The sequence below is a fragment of the Octopus bimaculoides genome, chromosome 7 (genome assembly GCF_046866305.1).
Source record: "Octopus bimaculoides isolate indiv1 chromosome 7, ASM4686630v1, whole genome shotgun sequence".
NCBI classification, from domain to species: Eukaryota; Metazoa; Mollusca; class Cephalopoda; order Octopoda; family Octopodidae; genus Octopus; species Octopus bimaculoides.
Genome location: NC_142934.1, coordinates 45199057 through 45220264, shown reverse-complemented (window position 1 = coordinate 45220264; position 21208 = coordinate 45199057). Strand labels below are relative to the sequence as shown.

Sequence of the window (21208 nt, the reverse complement as noted above, 5' to 3'; positions counted from 1 at the left end):
GAACAAATTGTTTAGTAGCTGATTTATGTTATTGCTTGGAAAAGGAAGCTGGATATGTCTCCTGAGGAGCAGTGAGCAAACTATGAAACAATCTGTCAGGTGACTCCTTGTTTTCTGCACATCGACAGCATAGAAAGAATGCTAACATTCTTTTACCTACAGACAGGCTTTTTAATATCTCAGTTTATTTCATTCTTATTTACTTGTGCACAATCTCTCTCTCTCTTTTATCTATCTATATATATATATATATATATATATATATATATATATATATCATTTACCATCCATGTTCCATACTGGCATGGGTTGGATGGTTTGACTGGATCTGATGGGTCCAAGGACTGTAGTATGTCCCAGTGTCTGCTTTGGCATGGTTTCTTTGGCTGCATACCTTCCTTACACCATATCAGTGTATAGAATGTACTAGGTGCTTTCTTCAGATAATCAGCACTAATGAGGTTGCCATGATCATCTACTTTTCCATGCTTGCAGAGATCAGACTAAGTTCATTCAGGCACATTTTCTACAGATGGATGCTCTTCTTATCCCTGGCTCTAATTTGTTCCCAAGTACAGATATTTCCCGTAGTCTTCAAATATGACCAGCCCAATGTTGGATATATTTTCACAACAGTTTGCAACCCCATGACACCACTTTTATGGTAGTGACATTTGTTTACAACTGGTGCATGATATCTAGATAAATGGAGACACACACAAAGGTTAACCTAAGGTTGTAGATAGAAGACTATAGTGGGACTGAACCCAAAACCATAGTTGTGAAGAGAGAAAGTTTTCCACTTTTTTTAATCATTTGAAGAAGCTAGGAAAAGTTTCAGTGAGTTGGATGGATTCCTCCCGCTTTTAGCAGCAAATTGTCAACATAGACTTGACTACTGTAAATTACTCCATTCATGTCATCTCCAAGCACCGTTTTGAGATCGGATCAGTATTGGATACTTTACAGTAATATTAAGTCCTGTGGGCAATGTAAGCCCAAATGAAAATCCTGTACCACAACCACAAGAGTGACTACACCCCAAGAATATTTTCGTGGCACAATGGATGTTAGTAATTAATGAAAGTGTGGTTGGAGAGAACAGTGTTAATGGCTGAGGGATGGATAACATGAAGTGGTTCTGGCTACTAAGAAAAGTTGTGTCAAGAAAGAACTGCAATGAGAGAAGTGATGAGTGGTGGTGCTATATTTGAAGAGGAGCAAAATTGTGTGAAGGGGCCAGTTGTGCATGCAGGCTCCAATGAAGCTCTAAGGCGTTACTTAGGCACTCAACTATGAGTCACTGCATCTTATAGCGGAAACAGCTGCAAGCTAATGAAGTTCATAAAATAATCATTTATTCCTTGGTCATCTCTTTTTCGTATATAGATTCACACACAAGTTCATATATTCAGCTTTACCAGAACTCTGTTTCCCTGAGGTAGGCAATTCTTCTCAAGAACCACATATTGCCAGTAATCCCAACCCATTATCATCATCCCTTTCAGGTGCTCCTTTTGAAAATAATACTGAATATCAAGCAGAACTTTCTGTTCAACCTGATATGAGTAAAAACTTATTTTTACTTTCATGGGCAATCATATAATCTCTGTTAAATCTATCAAAATTCCCCCCCCCCCCCCCCCCCCCCCCCCCCGGAAAAAAAATCAACCTGTTTAAATGAAAGCTTTAGTTTTCAAAATTCTGAAAACATATTTTTTACTCATGTTAAATCTCATAAAAAAAAACAAAAACAACCAACTCATTTTCCATAGATCACCGTTTCTGTGCTACTTCTCTCATTACCTGCTGACACCTAAACCTCATTTCTTAATTCTGTTTCATATCTACCATTGATCACTTCCCACCTTTGTTCACCATTTCATTCAACTCTATGTACCTCTGACCACTTCCATTTCTATCACTATACATCTCACCCTGTCCAACACACATTCTTGCAACCATTATCCATGAATCCCCACCAATATTCTTTATCTCTCATTTTCCCCCTAATTACTATATTATTCTGTTGTTTTTACTATTGCTATATTGCTTGCCATCAACTCTCCCCTGACATCCATCCCTCTTATCTCCCCCACAACTTTACCTTTAACCACCCCATTCACTACCTTCATTCTTACTTACATCCCTAAATCAATCTTCCTCTACATTCTTCTGCCTCACACTCTATTCACCTAGTGCTATTTTGTCCTGACGCCTTGTCACCACCATCTTAATCTCTTTTTCCAGCTCAACCCTCAATTACTTCCACTTATCCTTATATATTGTAAAGTAGCCATGTACTTCCTCTAGAGCAAGAAACGTGTTCCTATTATACTTTAAACTTCTCAGCACCTAGCATAAAGCTGCTTCCCTCTCTCTTATACTCTCATTCAGTTAAGGGGATGTCTTTAGTCTTGCAAGGTACATGTTGGCTTCACTAGTGCCATAAAAGAAGCATCTCATACACTAAGTAGTTGGCATTGGGAAGGGCATTTAGCCATAGAAATCGTTCCAAAGCAGTCATTGGAGCATGGCATAGTTTTCTGACTTGTTGGATCTTGTCAAGCTGTTCAAGCAATATTACAACTACAAACAGCAATGTATTTTCTATAACCTCTACAGAGACAGTAGCAAAGTCATATAAAAAAGAAATATATTTATTATGTTAATTGTATTTATTGTTCATAAGTATCAGTTGCTGCTGTTACTTCAGTGTCTCGTATCAAATCATCGCACATACTTCCTAATGACTCAGCTATTTTTAACACTATGGCATAGTTGAATTGGCCTAATTTGTCACTTGAATTCCCAAATTTTGTTTAAGGAGTGGAGTATCATCAATTATATTATTATTGTTAATGGAGATCAAGACTAGAAATCTTGGTGGTGGGGAAGGTGTGTCGCAAATTTGATTTGTTCAGTCAATATTGCATGTTTGTAAAGAATTGTAAATATGTGATAAAATACTAAATTAACGCTGAAGGATGAAAAGTAAAGTCTTCTTTGGCTGGATTTGGGATCCAAATGTAACGAAATAAGTGTAAAGTACTCTTACATAAATCTACAGAAGAAAAAAATAGAGTTGATACATTTATGTTTTGACTGAAAGCAGTTATGAAGCTGTTTGATCTGATGATGTGTCCAATTCACATTTGTGGAGGATTATTGTCAGTAATTGACATGTTTGGTTATGAAATCAGTATTGGCTTCATTCATACTAATATCAACCTTACTAAAACTCTAAACATCTATATAAGTGTTTAGTAATGCCATAGTTATAATAGTGATTCTATGAACAGCTTGATTTTTATTTTATCAACTTAGTGTTAGGCATCTAGTAATTAATGTATGTGGACATTACCTAATATTGATTGTCAAGCCATGATTTTGTGAAAAGAGGATGAAAGTATACCACAATCCCCAAACGGGGATCATTGCCTAACCCACAGGAAAAAAAACCCACATCACAGAAGCTGTCCCTCTAAGATAATGACTGCAACCAGAAATCCTACCTGCATCATTGTTGTAATGACCTGCTTCATGTTCTAACTACACAAGATGCTACAACTTCATTTCTTAACTTTTCAAACACTCATCCTAGACATGCACTGCTTCCATTATGGAGACCTCAAATAACTTGCAAGACATGGCATAACTTAGTTACTTTCAGCTCATATCAAAGAAGTAACCTTCCATTATATTGTTACTATAAATGAACAATACACTTTTTAATCTGTCAAGGTGTCCTCACATGTATATTATAGCTTTGTTAAAGCTGCATCCCAGTCCAAAGATTTGTTTCCTGAAAGTATTCCAGGTCTGTTCAGCTGCTGAATGTCTACGTAGTTCATACAACCCATAGTGGGCTATGCACTAGTTATTATATTACAATTCCTTTTATTCTTGTGAATGATGAGATGCTGTGCTAGAGAAAACCTGTGCAGTGCATGCAGGCACAGAAAAGCAGATGTAGAAAAATGGTGGTTGTAATGAACTAGCGAGTTGTATATCATGTCCACCTGGACAGTCTATTTCATTGTATTTTTATGTATATGAAGTGCTGGACAGGTGGTTTGCTCCTAAACATTCAGTTAGCTGCCTGTGCTACTTGACCACACCACTGCTATCAGCAATAGCAGCAATAATATCACCATCAATAAAAAGGCAACAAGCTGCTTATATACTTGCCACTTAAAACAAATTTTCCATCAAATAAATCCCTCAGTTGCTTGACCTGTTTAAAATTTCAGAAAGAAAAGTTAAAACATTGAAGTTATGGGCTATCACTGAATTGCCATTCTACTCTGCTATTGTGTACTTGGATATAAACTTGCTGTTGTGAAAAAAGTTGACAAAATTATTAAGTTTCACCACTGTTTTAGACAATGTATGTTGAGCAGATGAGATTCCTGCTGGCTATATGTGAAGTCTGCCTATTAGTGTAATTCTATTAGGTTGGAATTGACACTAAAATACTTTCTGTTGTAACATGCATCAATTTAACTTCAATGAAAATGCAAAATGCATTAGTTATTTTGTCTGTACTTCTATACTTTTGCTTTCTATTATGATCTCTGTTTTACTTTTTCTCTATTATTAAGCTTGTGCTATTCAGAGAGCACTTTTTATGGAGTTGGGTGAGCTGGTTAGAAAATGGGTTAATGATGTCTGATGATAACTTAACCACAGTTGATTTGTAAAAAATAATAGTAATAATAAAAAATTTAAAAAATAAAAAAAGAACAACCATCCTTTTAGCATTGTACATTATCCAGTAATAATTCTAAATTTTAGGTGTTTAACTTGAACAAAAACAACTAGGATAAATCACAGGCCTGTATTGGCATGAAGAAGAAGAATTCTAAGCCTTAAATATGATAGTTATGTTAGTGTAACAAGGGGAAAACAATATATTTCAGGCTGTTGAAAATCAGTGACTATTTTGTTATGCTCATCAGGCTTTTTGGCATCAACATTATTCCAGTTAAATCTAGTCATGGTTTTTGAACTGCTTTGTGTGCATTTATGTATGTGACTGTGCATATTATGTGTGTATATATTTGTATGTATATCTGTATGTGTATATATATATATATATATATATATATATGTATATGCATGTGTGTGTGTGTATATATATATATATATATATATATATATATATATGTATATATCTGCCCTCCATGTATATATGTGTGTATATCTACTACATGTGGAAAATCAGTGTGCATTTGTTTGTGGTGGTGTTATCTAACTCCTACATCGTTTTATTGATTTTGATGAAACTTATGTGAGTAGAACTCATGTCTGGAAACCTTGTAACATACTTAGATTTTGTTGAAAAAAAATCAATAATATGGCCCCTGGAAGGGGCCTAATATAGCTAAATTTTTTTAAACACTTAAGGGAAATAACTCATAGCATCTGTCCAATTTTTTTTTAAACACATGGGAAATAACCCATTTCATTTTGTATATTCGATTACTTTGAATATTGATTTTTTGTGTGTCCTATTTCTAATTTTTGCAGACAATATTACTTTTATACCTTAACACGTGAGTAGAACTCATGTCTGGAGACCTCGTGACATAGATTGTTGAAAAAAAAAAAATCGAAAATAGGGCCCTTTCAATGGATCCTTCTATCTACTACATATTATTAATATTTCATTTAAACAACCCAAGGGAAATAACCCATACCACCTGCAGATTTTAGCAAAGTAATCAATATTTGATTCTCACAATCATCCGGCCTAATGCTGCATTTCACTACTGACAGTTTTGAACTGCTAAACATTATTATTTGAATCTAAAACCGTTAAAGACTTCATTCATACATTTCTTGAATGCCCATTACTCCGATAATTCTGCATTTTTAGTGACACTTTTTCCATGACAGTAGATAATTTTTTTATTCCACAATGTATTTGTAGTGATTTCATGCAGGCATAGTGTTTATTCGATCCTCGATTCCCAAATTTCACTTATCACTTCAACAGCGCTTTTCTCAGTAAAACAATAGTTTTTATGTGAATGACAGCAGTTATACATTTCCCAGATGCCTTCGCTAAGCAGAATAATGTCTTTGCCTCTCGCCAACCTCCAACAATCTCTGTCACCAACCTCCGACGATTTTTCTCGCCAACCTCCACAATCTCTCCCTCCTCCAGCTGTCAGTTTTTTATACTTTTTCGTGTTGGAAAATACCCCTTTTGTGGCAATTATAACAAAATTGCTTTCTTATATCATAGTAATAAGGCGTTTCAATAAAACATCTTTACCCCCAGGATATATATATATATATATATAAATATATACACGTACAGACACATTTGAAACTCATATAAGTACCAATTCATGAAACTCTTGGCCCTTCCCTTGAGTTACTCTGCTAGTTGAGTGGACTTGAGCAACATAAACTGAAGTGTTTTGCCCAAGAACACAGTGCATTTCCTGGTCCAGGAATCGAAACCACAATCATGATTTCAACACCCTAACCACTAAGTCATGCACACACACACACACACACACATTCTTTTACTTATTTCAGTCATTTGACTGCGGCCATGCTGAAGCACCGCCTTTAACTGAACAAATCGACCCCAGGACTTCTTCTTTGTAAGCCTAGTACTTATTCTATTGGTCTCTTTTGCCAATCGCTAAGTTATGGGGACGTAAACACCCCAGCATTGGTTGTCCAAGTGATGTTGGTGGAGACAAACATATAAACACACATACATATATATATATGCGACGGGCTCCTTTCAGTTTCTGTCTACCAAATCTACTCACAAGGCTTTGGTCGGCTGAGGCTATAGTAGAAGACAATTGCCCAAGGTGCCAGGCAGTGGGACTGAACCTGGAACCATGAGGTTGGTAAGCAAGCTACTTACCACACAGCCACTCCTATATACATATATCTTTTCTTTTTTCCACAGATGAACGACGTCGTAGATCCCCTGGGGCTTCTGGCCAGCCTGGTCCTTTTCCTCAAGGTGCACCTCAAGCTGGCAGGGGCCGCAGGTCTAGGTCAAGGTCACCACGCAATAGAGCACGTAGTAAAGAAAGGCGGAGATCAAGATCTCGGTCACAGGAACAACGAAGAAAAAGAAGATCAAGAAGGTATGATTTTTTTTCTTATTTTTTTAACCAAACAGCCTCCCATTTACAAACAGGCATAGCTGTGTAGTTGAAAAGTTTACTTCCCAACCATGTAGTTTCGGCTGTGTGGCACATTGGACAAGCGTCTTTCTTTCTATGGCCCTTGGTCAACCAAAGCCTTGTGATTGGATTTGGTAGATGGAAAATGAAAGAAACCCATTGTGTGTGTGTGTGTGTGTGTGTATATATATATATATATATATATATATATATATATATATACACATGTATGTAAGTATGTATGTATATGTTTATATTATTCACACGAGTGAGTGTCTGTATTTTTGCGTCTCTTTGTCTTGACATTACATAGTAGTTGTAAATGAATGTCTTTATCATACTAGCAACATCATTCCAATATTCTGTGAAAATGTCTGGCCATGGGGGAATATTACCTTGCTTGGAAACAGAGCATCTGACCATAGAAAATCTGCATTAATGAATTGTCTGGCCCATACAAGCATGGAAAAGTGTACATCTGTTATATTGATCCTAGCGTCATGCGCAAACATGTAGAATGAGCTTTTCATCTAAGAGATTTTGCTTACATAGACCAGCCTGAGACCATGACAGAAAATACTTGCTTAGGGTGGCCTCTATTGTGTTCTAACTCTGAGCCATTTGACTGAATCTAACCTCTTTACTGAGCCTTTGTGTATAAAGGTATAAAATATGCTGTCTGTCTTTTAGTATTTTATTTTAAACTATAACTATAATAATGCATATTTTATTATCTATAACATCTCTCCATCTATTGTAATTTAGAATTTCTGATTTGAAAAATTCTTTAGGTTTTGAAGTAAAATATGTATTCGGTTAATTTTCTGTCTTCTCTGCTGGTTGTACTTTACCTGTTAAATTGGTTTTAAATTTTTACCCATCCAAATGATTCCTGAACATTTTTGGTGACTTGGGTCATGTGAGGTCAAGCATTATTTTGAGAGAGAATAAAGTTGTGGTTTGTCATGGAAAGATGTTTTCTAAAAGCTTATAATGAATATTTCTATCCATATCCCACTGAACACTCTATTTCCATTTGGTAAAAATCCACCTTGTGGATATGGTACAGAGTTTTGATTTGAGTTATCTAATGTGGCATATTTTTTAGATTTAACACACAAAAAATAACTAAAAATCACATTTTAAAGGTTCAGAACTTGTCATCAAACAGAACTTTCTGTACGTCATTTATATATATATATATATATATATATATATATATATATATAAAAAATTAAAGCAATAACTGAAATTTATGTGGTATCTTCTGTAGTTACAATGGTTCCAAATTTTGGCAAAGGCCAGCAATTTTGGGAGAGGTTAAGTCAATAACATTGACTCTAGTGTTCAGTTCATTTTATCAATCCCAAAAAGACGAAAAGCAAAGTCAACTATGGCAGAATAATAATAATGATAATAATAAATACATACATGTAAAAATAAAAGATGTACGTGTGTGTGTTTAATAGTACAAAATATGTAACAGCATTCAATACATGTGTATCAAAAGTGTAGTCTTATGCATGGATGGCACCTGTAAGATAACCATGTTACAGCCTAATGCTTAAAAATGTTCTTGTAATCAACCTTACGGTCAACTGTATACTTCAGTTGGTTGTGAGAAAACGAAATCTGGCAGAATGGTTTGTCAGCTGTAAATATTGGCAGTGTCTTTAGAGCATCAGTAAAAAATGCCTTATGTTATTTATTGAGTTCCTTTTTTTTTCTGAGTTCAAATCTGCCAAGCTCAACTTTGCCTTTCATCCTTCCATGGTTAATAAATAAAGGATGATGAATTGTTGGAAATATTAGAGCGTCTAGTATTTGTATTGGTTGTTTGCATTCTCAGTTCAAAACCCTCAGTGGCTTACTTATGTGTTAGACTTAAATTGGAACCTAATTTAACACTACCACCTGCTGTTTGGGTGTCTTAGTGGTGTCCACTCTTGCATTTGGGTCATAACTCCAGTTTGAGGATACTGTCCTATAGTCTCAGAGACCTATAAAGGATCATGGACTATGTTCTTCCTTTCAGACGAGATAATTAAAAGTTTTGTACATGACACATTTGAAATAAAGGTATATCTTGAAATGTTTGGTCGCATGTATTAATACATTTCACATGTAGTATTTTTTTATAATCATGAATTTAGACTGGTTTCATAAAACAACTTGACCTTTTATGTTAAATCAACATATTAATGTGATTTTTGGAACACAATTTAACAATAGGTTCTCAACAAAATCTTTCATAATTTTTGTCACGTGGTGAGTCTAGTAACAGGTAAATACAGGTAAATTCAACAAAACAAAATAAGGTTTTGTTTAAACATTGGCATAGAAATTGAGTTGTTAGCTAATATTCACAGAGTATACAACATTTTAATCTAGAAGACCTGTGTAAATTACTGGATTATGTATTAGTCAAACTTAATGCACAAGACAGGTGGATCATAAAGGTAGAATAGAACAAAATAGGTGTACCATAAAGGTAAAATAGATCAAAATACTGGAAGAAAACTAGGAAATGACATACACACCATCGACTAAATGAAATAGATGCATACGAATACATAGAAACACTGGAGCACAATGATTCAAAATGCAAATTAATCAAAATTTGTCGCATCTTATGTGATTAAAAAATAAAAACATAGTAGATTTTAAAAATAATATTTATAAATCAACTTTATACACACAAAAACAAACAATATTCCTAAAAATGCTCGGATTTCTAGCTTTCTTCCAAGCATGTACAAAACCTCAAACTCTTTTCCCCTCTGCTTTTATGTTCTGTGCAACACTTTGTTTCTGTAGTAATCACTTCAAAGGAAAAGGTAAGAAAAAGTAATCTAATGGTTTTGTTTCCTTGGAAAGACTCTGACTTTGTCTAATATCTTTCTAAAATACCTAAGAAAAACAGTTTTTAAATTCTTACTATATTCAGGTGCAAATTAATATTTTTGTTATAGCTATCATAACTGTTGTTGTCAGAATTGTTCACTTTCAGGAATAGAAATATCTGATTCATAATCACACTCGTAGTTTTTATATTTACTGTATATTTTCTGAGAATTTTCTGTCTTCTTTTCAAAAACACTTCAAATTCAAACTCTTGCTTGACAACATGAAATTGTAATCCAGTTTCCATTCATAGTGAAACATAGTGTCAGTGGAAAAAATAGGATAAAAAGAATTCCCCCAAAATTTGTGGCACTCGGCTATCAGTATGAAATATTGACAGTGTAACTCACTTGTGTACATAGTGAAATCATGTGTTCCCATGACTGTATTTGTTAGATTTGCACTGAAATTCACATTAAAATATGAATAGGGTCATTTCCAGTGGTTACAAGCAATTTGGTGGCATTAATCAAAATTTTCTTCAGGCATCTACTGGCAGGTTAATAAGGAAAGAGTTAGCAAGGTTTCACGAACATTGAATTGTCAGAAATACTTCATGTTAATCATCATCCAGTATTCTAAATTTGGGTTTTGTCTCCATTAATGGGAATAGCTGGATCTACCTCAATGCCATAGCAACTGCCCTCGCACCATCACCCAATCTTGTCCGGTTTTGGGTGTCCTCCCTTCTCAAACCAACCCTCTCAATCTTCTCCACCTGTTCCCTCCATGTTTTCCTCGGTCGACGTAGCTTTCTCGGTCCATTTACCTCAAACTCAAGCACCCTCCTCAGAACCTGCTCCTCAACACATACCCATACCACCACACTCCGTTTGCCCTTGCCAGCCATTCCACTGATTCCTCCAACCCTAACATCCCCATGAAGTCCTCATTCCTCCTCTTATCAAACAACTTCACTCCACACATTTCTCTCACCATTGTTAATGGTAATGAGAATAAATAAATGAAAAATTACTAAAAGCTGTGTTAAAATGTGGCATTTTCTCCTAATTTATGGAGCTATTGAAGAGTCATTAATACTGCAGATTTGTTGATGTTGGCACTGAGTTTCTCCTTATATTACCAACTTTAAATGTCAGTGATATTATATTGATTTCATTACCACTATCATTATTATTTTATTCAACAAAATAGTGGAATAACAGAAAGAGTCCAGCCTTATGGTATGTAGTAGGATTTTTTTACACTGCTAAGGTGGATTTGTTGTTTCATCCTGTCTTAGTTAATATTGTAATCACCAATAATGATAAAGCTCACTTCAGTTGTCTATACCAGTACTACTCAAACTGGTGGTGCGTGGACCAGTGCTGGTCCGCGAGCTGTCGGCTGTGGGTATGCGGCGAGTTTCCAGTAAAGAAAGAAGCATTATGAAATGCTTATAAAATGCTTTTGTAATATAAAAAATATAATAAAAAATTGTCAACTTCTATTATATTTATTATATATATTGTTTCTGGTATAAATTAATATTACTAAGAAATATTACATGTCCCTAGCACATTGGAAAAAAAAAAAAAAACTGCCGGTATGCCACATCAGATAGTTTGAGAAGCACTGGTCTATACCACTTCACTGCAAATGCCTGGCCTTGAGCCAAAATTAGAAATACAATATTTACTTTGGTCTTTTTACAAAGTTTAAATCCTGTTGTGGGTTAATATAACATTTCATGGGTCCTTATTTCCTAGAAAGGTTTGCTTGGTATAAAATACCAGTGAAATACATTGTTTTGATTCAATCAACTATTCTTTGCACATTAGCTTTCTTGGATTGAAAATGGAAACCATTCATATGTATGAACAGTGTGCTTGTATGCATGTGTATGTTCTTGTATTGGATTCAAAAATTGAACTTGAGCTACCCTCGAGTTTCAGCCAATCATATCAATCCCGGTTCTTATTTCAGTCTGTTGCATATTTTTATTGATTGCTGTCTAATGGCTTAGTCCCTTTCTAATTTAAAATGATGCGTTTTGACACAGTACTCATGCAAACCTTTTGACACAATTTGCACTGCTAAATGCCATTCAAAAAACATTGATAATCCTTAATCTTTTTGTGACCAGTGTTTCAGTTAATTTTGGAAATAATGAAGAATTTAATAAAATAATTTTTTCATTTTTAAACTGGGACCATGAAATTTTGATAGAAGATTTTAATTTAGATAGCTTTAAACTAGGAAATTTCTAACATAGAATCAAAAACTGCAGTCAAGTTGGTATCTAAAGGGTCAATGCTACAGCAAAATACACTTGCCCAAGTTCCCCTTAGTTTATTGAACCAAAAACCACATGGTTGGGAAACCAACTTCTTAACTATGCTAATATTTGTATATGTATCTTACAAGTGGGAAAACTAAGTAGATTTACCAATGTTCTATGCTGAGGATCAGAAGTGTGAAGTGTCGCATAAAACAAGGCATGTGTCAGTGTAAGTAAGGACTCAGTTGGTGAAAAGTGACTATGGAAATGATAGATGCACACTTGCCTTCACTGCTACTGAGAAGTGGCGGAAAATCAATACTACCAGTTGTTACTGAACAAGTGGAATGTGCAAGAGAAGAACATTTAACTAAGTGGATCCCAGTAGAAAGATCTATCACAGAAGTGGATATCTCTATCGGTCAAGGTTGCCCATGCATCTGTACCTGTCTTTTTTTGGGACACAGGTTTGGGTTCTAATTTTTGGGGGTTTGTGGGAGTGGACCCACAGTCTCCCACTCAGCAGATCTCCCTCTCCATATGCCAGGCACAGGCCAACATACTACAGCTTAGTGTCAGTGCAGGTAAGATTCAGAATGCAAAGAGATTTAACATAATACAAAGCATTTTTCTAACAAGTTGATTCCATCAGCCCTCTACTTGGACTGGTGCTTTATTTTAAGAACACCACAATGGAGTTAAAACAAATACTGCAAGAAATTTTCTCCAATGTCTTAGCAATTCTGCCAAAAGGCAACATAAAAGGTTGACCATCAAGGATGGTCACAGAGGTGCTGAAAATTGTACAGGGATGTGTTATTGCCAATGATAGGCATAGCAACATTTAAGAGCAAAAGAGATGCTTTAGGATGAAATAACTAGAGACATTAATAAACTGTAAGCATGGCAGTGAGAATTGTAGCAAAGTTTATAATGAAAAAAAGTATCTTTGAGATGCAGTTTGGTTTTGTGCCAGGTTGTGGAACTTCATTTTGGTGAGACAACTTCAAGATAAGTTCTTAGCCAAAAATGAACCATTTTGTTGACTTAGGGGAAATCCTTTACAGAATATCACATTCTGTAGTTTGGTGATTGTTAAAAAAAATGTGGGTAAAGGAATGATTTATAAAAGCTGTGTACAGAGATACTACCAGCAAAGTGAGAGTTAGTAATGGTGGGGTTCACATTTAACTACAAGCCAACAACTTAGCTCTCATAGTTGAATCAGACATGAGAGCAGGGTCTTGAATCAACATCAAAAGGTCAATTTTGCATAAAGAAAGAAAAAACTACTGCTATAAAACAAGAAGTTTCTATTCTCAATAGATAGAAACTTAGTTGGTACCCAGTGCAAATAACATCCACAAAAAATGTAATGGGATTTCATGCAGGCTGACTGGTGTAGCTGACAATAAGAGCATTCATATAATGGAAGAAACGTCCCCTATAAGATGTGTTTGAACTTGTCTATTTTGTTTTGTTACCTTGGTGACCTAATCAGTGGAGGTAGGTGTTGCTTAGGCATAGTAGCCAGAGTAAGGTCAATTCACAGAGCTATCTTTATCAACAGAAATAATTTCTGTTGATCAAAATGTCTCTTGACAAATGAAGGGCAGACTGTATAACCTGTGTGCAAATTATGTTATGAGATAAGGATGATGAATGCAGAGGACACTTGAAGTTCAGTGAGAAATGAAATGAGCATGTTTCACTTGTCAGCGTTCATGAGTGAGAGTTTAAGTGTGTCTGCATTGTGATGCACATAACTGAACAATGCAAGTAGAAGGAGCCTGCAGAAAAGTGGAAGTGGTTAGGACTGTTCTTGGAAAGCTGACCCTCACAAAGGTGATGAATGATAGTAACAATTAGAGATGCTGTTTGAATTGACTCGGCTTAAATGTGCCAGCATAGAAAAGTAGATGTAAAGATAATGTGTGCTAATATCTATATATTATAATGGTGAGAGCTGCTCATTAATTAGGTATATAACAGTTACTAAAGGAAAGCAATTATTAAAGGCTTGACCGGCTGGAAATTTTTTTATCAATTTATGTTTCAAGAAATTTCCTGTAATTTCAATTTCTGAAGTTTATTGAATATTTGAACTCAAGCTTTTCACAAATTTAAATATTCGTTGCATTCACTGCGGAGTAGATTTAATAAACAATATCGATTTGTTGCAGGTGAAATTTTCCGCTTTTATTTGCAACAGTCCTTTGCTCTCTCTCGCCTCTATTTTCATTAATGATAATTTAATATATATTCATTTCAATGTTTTCAAAATCCACAGTTTATTCTATATACATAATGTAAAAAAAATTATTTATTGAATGAATGAATGTTATTAGACAAAATAGCTGTATAACTTTGAGGCTTCCATGTTATAGTATCATCATCATCGTTTAACGTCCGCTTTCCATGCTAGCATGGATTGGACGATTTGACTGAGGACTGGTGAAACCGGATGGCAACACCAGCCTCCAATCTGATTTGGCAGAGTTTCTACAGCTGGATGCCCTTCCTAACGCCAACCACTCAGAGAGTGTAGTATGTCTGTATTATTTAAAAAAAAATAAAATTGGTTTTGTTGGTATGACTGTTTGGAAGGCTATAACCCTTACAATAATAACTATGTGATCTCTGCTATTTCTAGCATGCAAAACATGCTAGGGTTATCTTGAAGTTTCTTTAAATTAGAGATATATTACAACTACGATAAATTACTGAAAGAAATATTTACTGAGCGAGTGAGATTTTTTATAAATTGAAGTTTTCAGGAAAGTTTACTTTCTGAACTTCCTTTTATTATTGAATATTTCAAGTTCACAAATTTAAATATTCAGTGCAAGATAGTTTGGCATTCTTTCGTTTGAACCCGCACACTTTGTTAATTTCTGTAAAAAAATTTTTATTTACTTTTCGCGTGCCGTGTTCAGCTCTATGTATTTGTAATTAGTCTCACACATGTGTGTTTTTGTATGTACGTTTGTATACATTTATGCGTTTGTGTGAGAGAGTGAATGAATGAGTGAGTGAAGGGATGTGTTGTAATACATACATAAATAAATACATATGCATACATCTCTTTTTTTTTTTTTGTGTGTGTGTGTGTGTGTGAGATAAAGAGAGAGTAATGTCTAAGTGACACACACACACACAGCAACACACATGTCCGTTTCATATACATGTACATACATCTTTCACTTTAAGACAAAAGTAAATAAAAAATTTTACAGAAATGAACGAACGGAACCAGCTGTTCATTTTGACATTTCTGAGGGTTCAACCGAAAGAATGCCGATAGTTTTTAACGAGCTTTTATTTATACGATTTTCTCATTTCATGTTTATTTCATTCATTGTTTGCAATATTCTCTCTCACTCTCTCTGTTACACATACACATTCTGTCTCTGTAATATAAACACACACACCCCAGTTTTGGCTAGTAGAAAACCTCTTGGAGGAGGGGCTTTCTGTTCGTATATATAATGTGTTTGTTTTTCTTATCAATATGGATTGGGTGGGTTTCATCTCGCTTCTTGTCAACTGGTACACAGCAACAGAAAACTAGCCATTGTTGCTGTTTATGACTGGATGCCTTTACTGTCGCCAACAATTTAGCATCATGCATTAGAGAAGTTGTTGGTAGCAAGACCATAAGCTCTTCTATGTTGTTTCTCTTTGCACGTGTATGAGTAAGTTGGCCATATATAAAAAGGTTTTGTTTCCCCCTTGTATATACATTTTTTTTTTCTCTCTAGAAACTGAATATCTGTATTATATCATGATTGATGTTAGGTGTCTGTTCTCTATTATGGACAACTGTAGGATTAAGTGGTCTGCTTAGAAATAGCTTCAATATTTATGAACTGCTAGACATATTAAACATTTTGTCATTTTGCCTGTATACACATGTGGACATGTGCACATACAATTATTCATAAGCTGTGAGTAGCTTTCAGATTCAAGAGTACTGAATGAATAAGTTTCTCTTGTTTTGTTGTTTCTTTGTGTTTCAGCTTCCCGTTACTTTGGCCTTTATATTTTTTATGTCTTTTTCTTTCCAGTCGATCTCCTAAAGATGCCCGCATGCCTGTTCCTAGAAGAAAGAGAAAGCCATATAAATACTGGGATATTCCACCATCTGGATTTGAACATATTACCCCACTACAATACAAAGCTATGCAAGGTATTCTCATTTTAAGCTTCTGCATTTTGATGGAATTTTTTTTTTTTTATATATATTTAGTAAAAGATTTGCTCTGAAATTGTATATTGAAAAATTTGTATTTTGCTTTGCCATATTGGTTGAATATTAAATCATAGGCACTATTGTAATCACTGCTTTATCTGATTTTTTAGTGAGTGTTTATCTTCGGATTCAATAGTATTCAATGAATGGGATAAATTTGCTTTATGATAGGGAACAAATCTAAACCTAGTCACATTCTCAGACCTGGTATCTGTTCTCTTTAATGGACAACTGTAAGACTAAGTAGCCTGCTTAGAAATATCTTCAGTGAATGTGAACACAATACTTATGAATTGCTAGACATATTTAACATGTTGTCATTTTGCCTGTATACACACATGTAGACGTGTATACATATAATTATTCATAAGCTGTGGGTAGCTTCAGATTCAAGAGTGCTGAATGAATAAGAGATGAGTCTACCTGGTTTGAGTGTCAGTTGGGGGTTGAATGTTCCCCACAAAATCTTTTTTCATAGCTGTATGGATTGAATGTTCTGTATGAACTCTTGAGCTTGATAGTTGTGAGTGACCGAACAGAGACTTCTCAATAAGAGCAGGTAGTTAAATTGAAAGAGGGAAATTTTGTGAACTAGCTTAGGAGAGAAGTGCTGCTGTATTAATTGAAAATTATGGGTTAGTGTTTTCATTTGTATTTTCATTTATTTCAGCTGCTGGCCAGATTCCACAAACAATCACAGTACCTAATGCGGCATTAACCCTGGATTCCTCAGTCCCATTTGCTGGCAGTGCCATCAGTCGACAAGCTCGTCGGTTATATGTAGGGAATATTCCTTTCGGTGTAACTGAGGTAAATAGTCTTTCTTTTCTAGTATGTCTGTTTAGTATCTAACAATATATAGTGTAAATAGTTAAGCTTGTCCAGTCCATCTAGCTGTAAATAGCTATTGCAGAATTAGACCAACTCTTTGTTTTATGTAAGTTAAGTTTCTATTTTAATGTTAGCTTAGACAGAGATAGCCACTACCAAGATCACTTGCCTTAGAATATGCACTACATAAAGACCATCTTCATTATGGTCTGTACAACCCAGTGTGTTATGAGACTCACTGAAGTTGAACTGCTTGAGCCTATTTATGGCACAAGATAATTGAGAGAATGTTTGAGAGTGATGCACACACATCCAACATTTCATGTTTGTCAAACCTCTCACTAATGCGTTGGCAATCAGATTAAAAACTACTCTTGCAAGTAAAAAAAACATTAGTGGCACTCTTGCTCAGAAAATTTTTTTAAAAGTTTAAAATTTAAGGGAAAATAAAAACAAAAGAAAGTTATTACTTTGTATTATTAATCTCATTTATGTGATGTCAAATAAAATACATTTTTTTATACACTCAAGCATTATTATGGATATTGGATATTCTGAAGCCTTAAATTTTGTTTTTTAAAAAAATCTACTGTCCACCGAGAAACACTGCCCTCACTAGTCTACAACCACATTTGCCTATTCTGTGGTGTTCACAGTAAATAGCCATGGTCATTTCTAGTCCATTTAAAAATAAAATTATCAGACTTGCCTTTGTTGGGAAAAGTTAGCACCACATGGTCAGGAGTTAAATTTTACCTACCATCAGTGTTTTAATTTGCACTGGCTCTGTTGTTGTTGGCACTCCGTTGCTTACGATGTCGGGGGTTCCAGTTGATCCGATCAACGGAACAGCCTGCTCGTGAAATTAACGTGCAAGTGGCTGAGCACTCCACAGATACGTGTACCCATAACGTAGTTCTCGGGAATATTCAGCATGACACAGTGTGACAAGGCTGACCCGTTGAATTACAGGCACAACAGACAGGAAGTTAGAGTGAGAGAAAGTTGTGGTGGAAGAGTACAGCAGGGTTCGCCACCATCGCCTGCCGGAGCCTCGTGGAGCCTTAGGTGTTTTCGCTCAATAAACACTCACAATTCCCTGTCTGGGAATCGAAACCGCGATCCTATGACTACGAGTCCGCTGCCCTAACCACTGGGCCATTGCACCTCCACAACTGGCTCTACACATATCCAAATTTTTACAAAACCCAAATAGGAGTAACTGTAAATACACAAAATGAAAATTTAATCTTTTTTTTTTTTTTTCCACTTGTTTCAGTCATTTGACTGTGGCCATGCTGGAGCACCACCTTTAGTCAAGCAAATTGACCCCAGGACTTATTCTTTGTAAGCCTAGTACTTATTCTATTGGTTTCTTTTGCCAAACTGCTAAGTTACGGGTACGTAAACACACCAGCATCAGTTGTCGATTGATGTTGGGAGGACAAACACAGACACACAAACACATATATATATATATATATATATATATATATATATATATATACATACACAACGGGCTTCTTTCAGTTTCCGTCTACCAAATTCACTCACAAGACTTTGGGTGGCCCAAGGCTATAGTGGAAGACATTTATCCATGGTGCCATGTGGTGGGACTGAACCCAGAACCATGTAGTTGGTAAACAAGTTACTTAACTGTTATCTCTTTTTAATTTATTGATTTTTCTCCATTTCTTTTTAGGAAGCTATGATGGATTTCTTCAATCACCAAATGAAAGTTACAGGTTTGGCCCAGGCTGAGGGTAATCCTATTATTGCTGTACAGATCAACTTGGATAAAAACTTTGCGTTCTTAGAGGTAGCCATCTTTGGTTTATTCTCTCTTCTTTCTATGTTAAGTTTCTAGGTTTGGATGAACTGTATGAATAGGTTATTACACTATCAACTCTGGTTTTTTCAGTTTAAATCCATAGCTGGTATTTTAGTGTGTATATAAGCAATATATTTAATTCTACATTCTTCTCTTCACCTAGATCTGGAATATAGGTGCCAAATCATTTAGGAATGTTACTTGTGCTACACTAGTGGCCTATCAAGAGTGGGGTATTTATCTTTTGTTGTCCTAACATTGACACCTAACTAAATTTTGGCTCTTAAAAGCTACTTAGAACTGCTGAAGACATTTAGATGCTGCACTAATTTGGACTAAATTGCAAGAAAGAAGTTTTGATGACAGGCATTGATTTTATTATATCTCCAGGTCAAGCATTAATCTTTTTGGCCTCAGTTTACCTATATACCATCCTCTACTCTGCTCTACTCTTGAGTTTGAGCTAACATTCTTTCTCCTCTTGCTTATCTTTATTTCAGTCCTCTCAGCTTCTTAGAAGGCAGTGGCTTGTATCCATTCATTCTCTTCTTTGAAATGCATTCAACCAGTGATTGGTGCACTGAAAACTTGAAACCTAGTGTTTCTGAGAGTGGGCGGCACTACCCCCTGAAAATTTTATTGGGGTACTGGGGACAAAGGGGCAGTAAAATGCTTAAATTTTCTATAAATTGTTTTTTTTATTACTCTAATTTTCGTGAATCATCTGGTAATATTAGTGGTTGAAATGTTTTGATGTTCTATATTTTATTGATGAAATGACTTGTGTGCAAGTAATTGTTTAAAAGTATTCAACCACCTGTTGGCAACAAAATTTTGTTGTGTATTTGTGTTGAAACATTGTTAGTAAAAGAAAGGAGGCAAAAGTTAAAAAAATAACATGAGAAACACTGGTGTAACCAGGTATTTCCTCACTGACTACAATATGAAAATGAATGTAAATAACTACTGGAATCCATGTAATTACCTATACTTACTCTCTTTCAAGATTTATTTCTTCATTCGAATGATTGAAAATATTGGGGTAGAGTGATAGATGAAATGTCTTGAAAAAGTAAATTTTGAGGAAAATGCTCTGCAGGATTTGGTTATGTTATTTTGTTATGGATCCAAAGCCAAACATTCTCGAGTACTGTGATCAAATTAAATATATTCTCTTTAAATTTGTGGTCTTGTTCTAGTGTTACATTCTTATTATGAATTTTGCCAGAGTTGGCTTCCCAGATCTATTTTAAAACGGGGGCCACATTTTTCATTAATGTTTTACGTAGTGTTTTTGGTACGGAAAGACTTTCAAACTTCGTATACTTATCTATTTTGTGTTATAGAACAAAAAAATATTTTTGTATTCGAATTTATTTCATGTAAAAAATTGTCTTATTTCGATAATTTCAACCAATCACTGACAAGTATTCAGTTGTATACATTTACTCCTTTGGCTGATTAAGCGGTGTAAAGCGTATTTAATCTCCATACCTTCGTTTTATTTGCTTTTTTCATTTTAAATTTGCTTTAACCCTAACCCTAACCCTACGGTTAGGGTTAATTGTTTCAGAATCGTTTGTTTATGTAGTCGGCACTTAATGTATATCGGCTGAATGGACGTCAGTGATTGGTTGAAATTACAAAAATACGACAACTTTAACATGGAATAACTTATGGATTTCTTTTTTTTTTAAGAAGACTAAGAGAAAAAGATGTTTTATACGACACATTCTACCAGTGTTCCAAGTTTCAAAGTGTTTCGTTAATGAAAAATGTGGCCCCCGTTTTAAAAAAGATCCGGCTTCCCTTCTAATCCTTCTAGGATTGATAAAGTAAACATTAGTGATGTACTGAACATTGTCATTATTATTATTATTATTATTATTACTAAGGTGGCAATGTTTAGCAGTATTTCTTCCAGCTTTATGTTCCGTGTTTGTATGCCACTGAGATCAGCTTGGGCTTTCTTCCTTTTGGGGTCAGTAGAATAAGTACCAGTCATA

The 21208-nt window shown here is 35.0% G+C and overlaps 1 protein-coding gene across 1 annotated transcript in view; it reads left to right on the top strand.

Annotated features, from left to right (window-relative positions):
* LOC106879966 (splicing factor U2AF 50 kDa subunit) overlaps window positions 1-21208 on the top strand; it is a 51872-nt gene that overhangs the window by 3511 nt on the left and 27153 nt on the right. The window contains exons 2-5 of the mRNA XM_089355243.1: window positions 6941-7124; window positions 16356-16477; window positions 17211-17350; window positions 19074-19190. Coding sequence (XP_089211369.1) covers window positions 6941-7124; window positions 16356-16477; window positions 17211-17350; window positions 19074-19190 — 563 coding nt within the window. The remainder of the gene's footprint in view (window positions 1-6940; window positions 7125-16355; window positions 16478-17210; window positions 17351-19073; window positions 19191-21208) is intronic.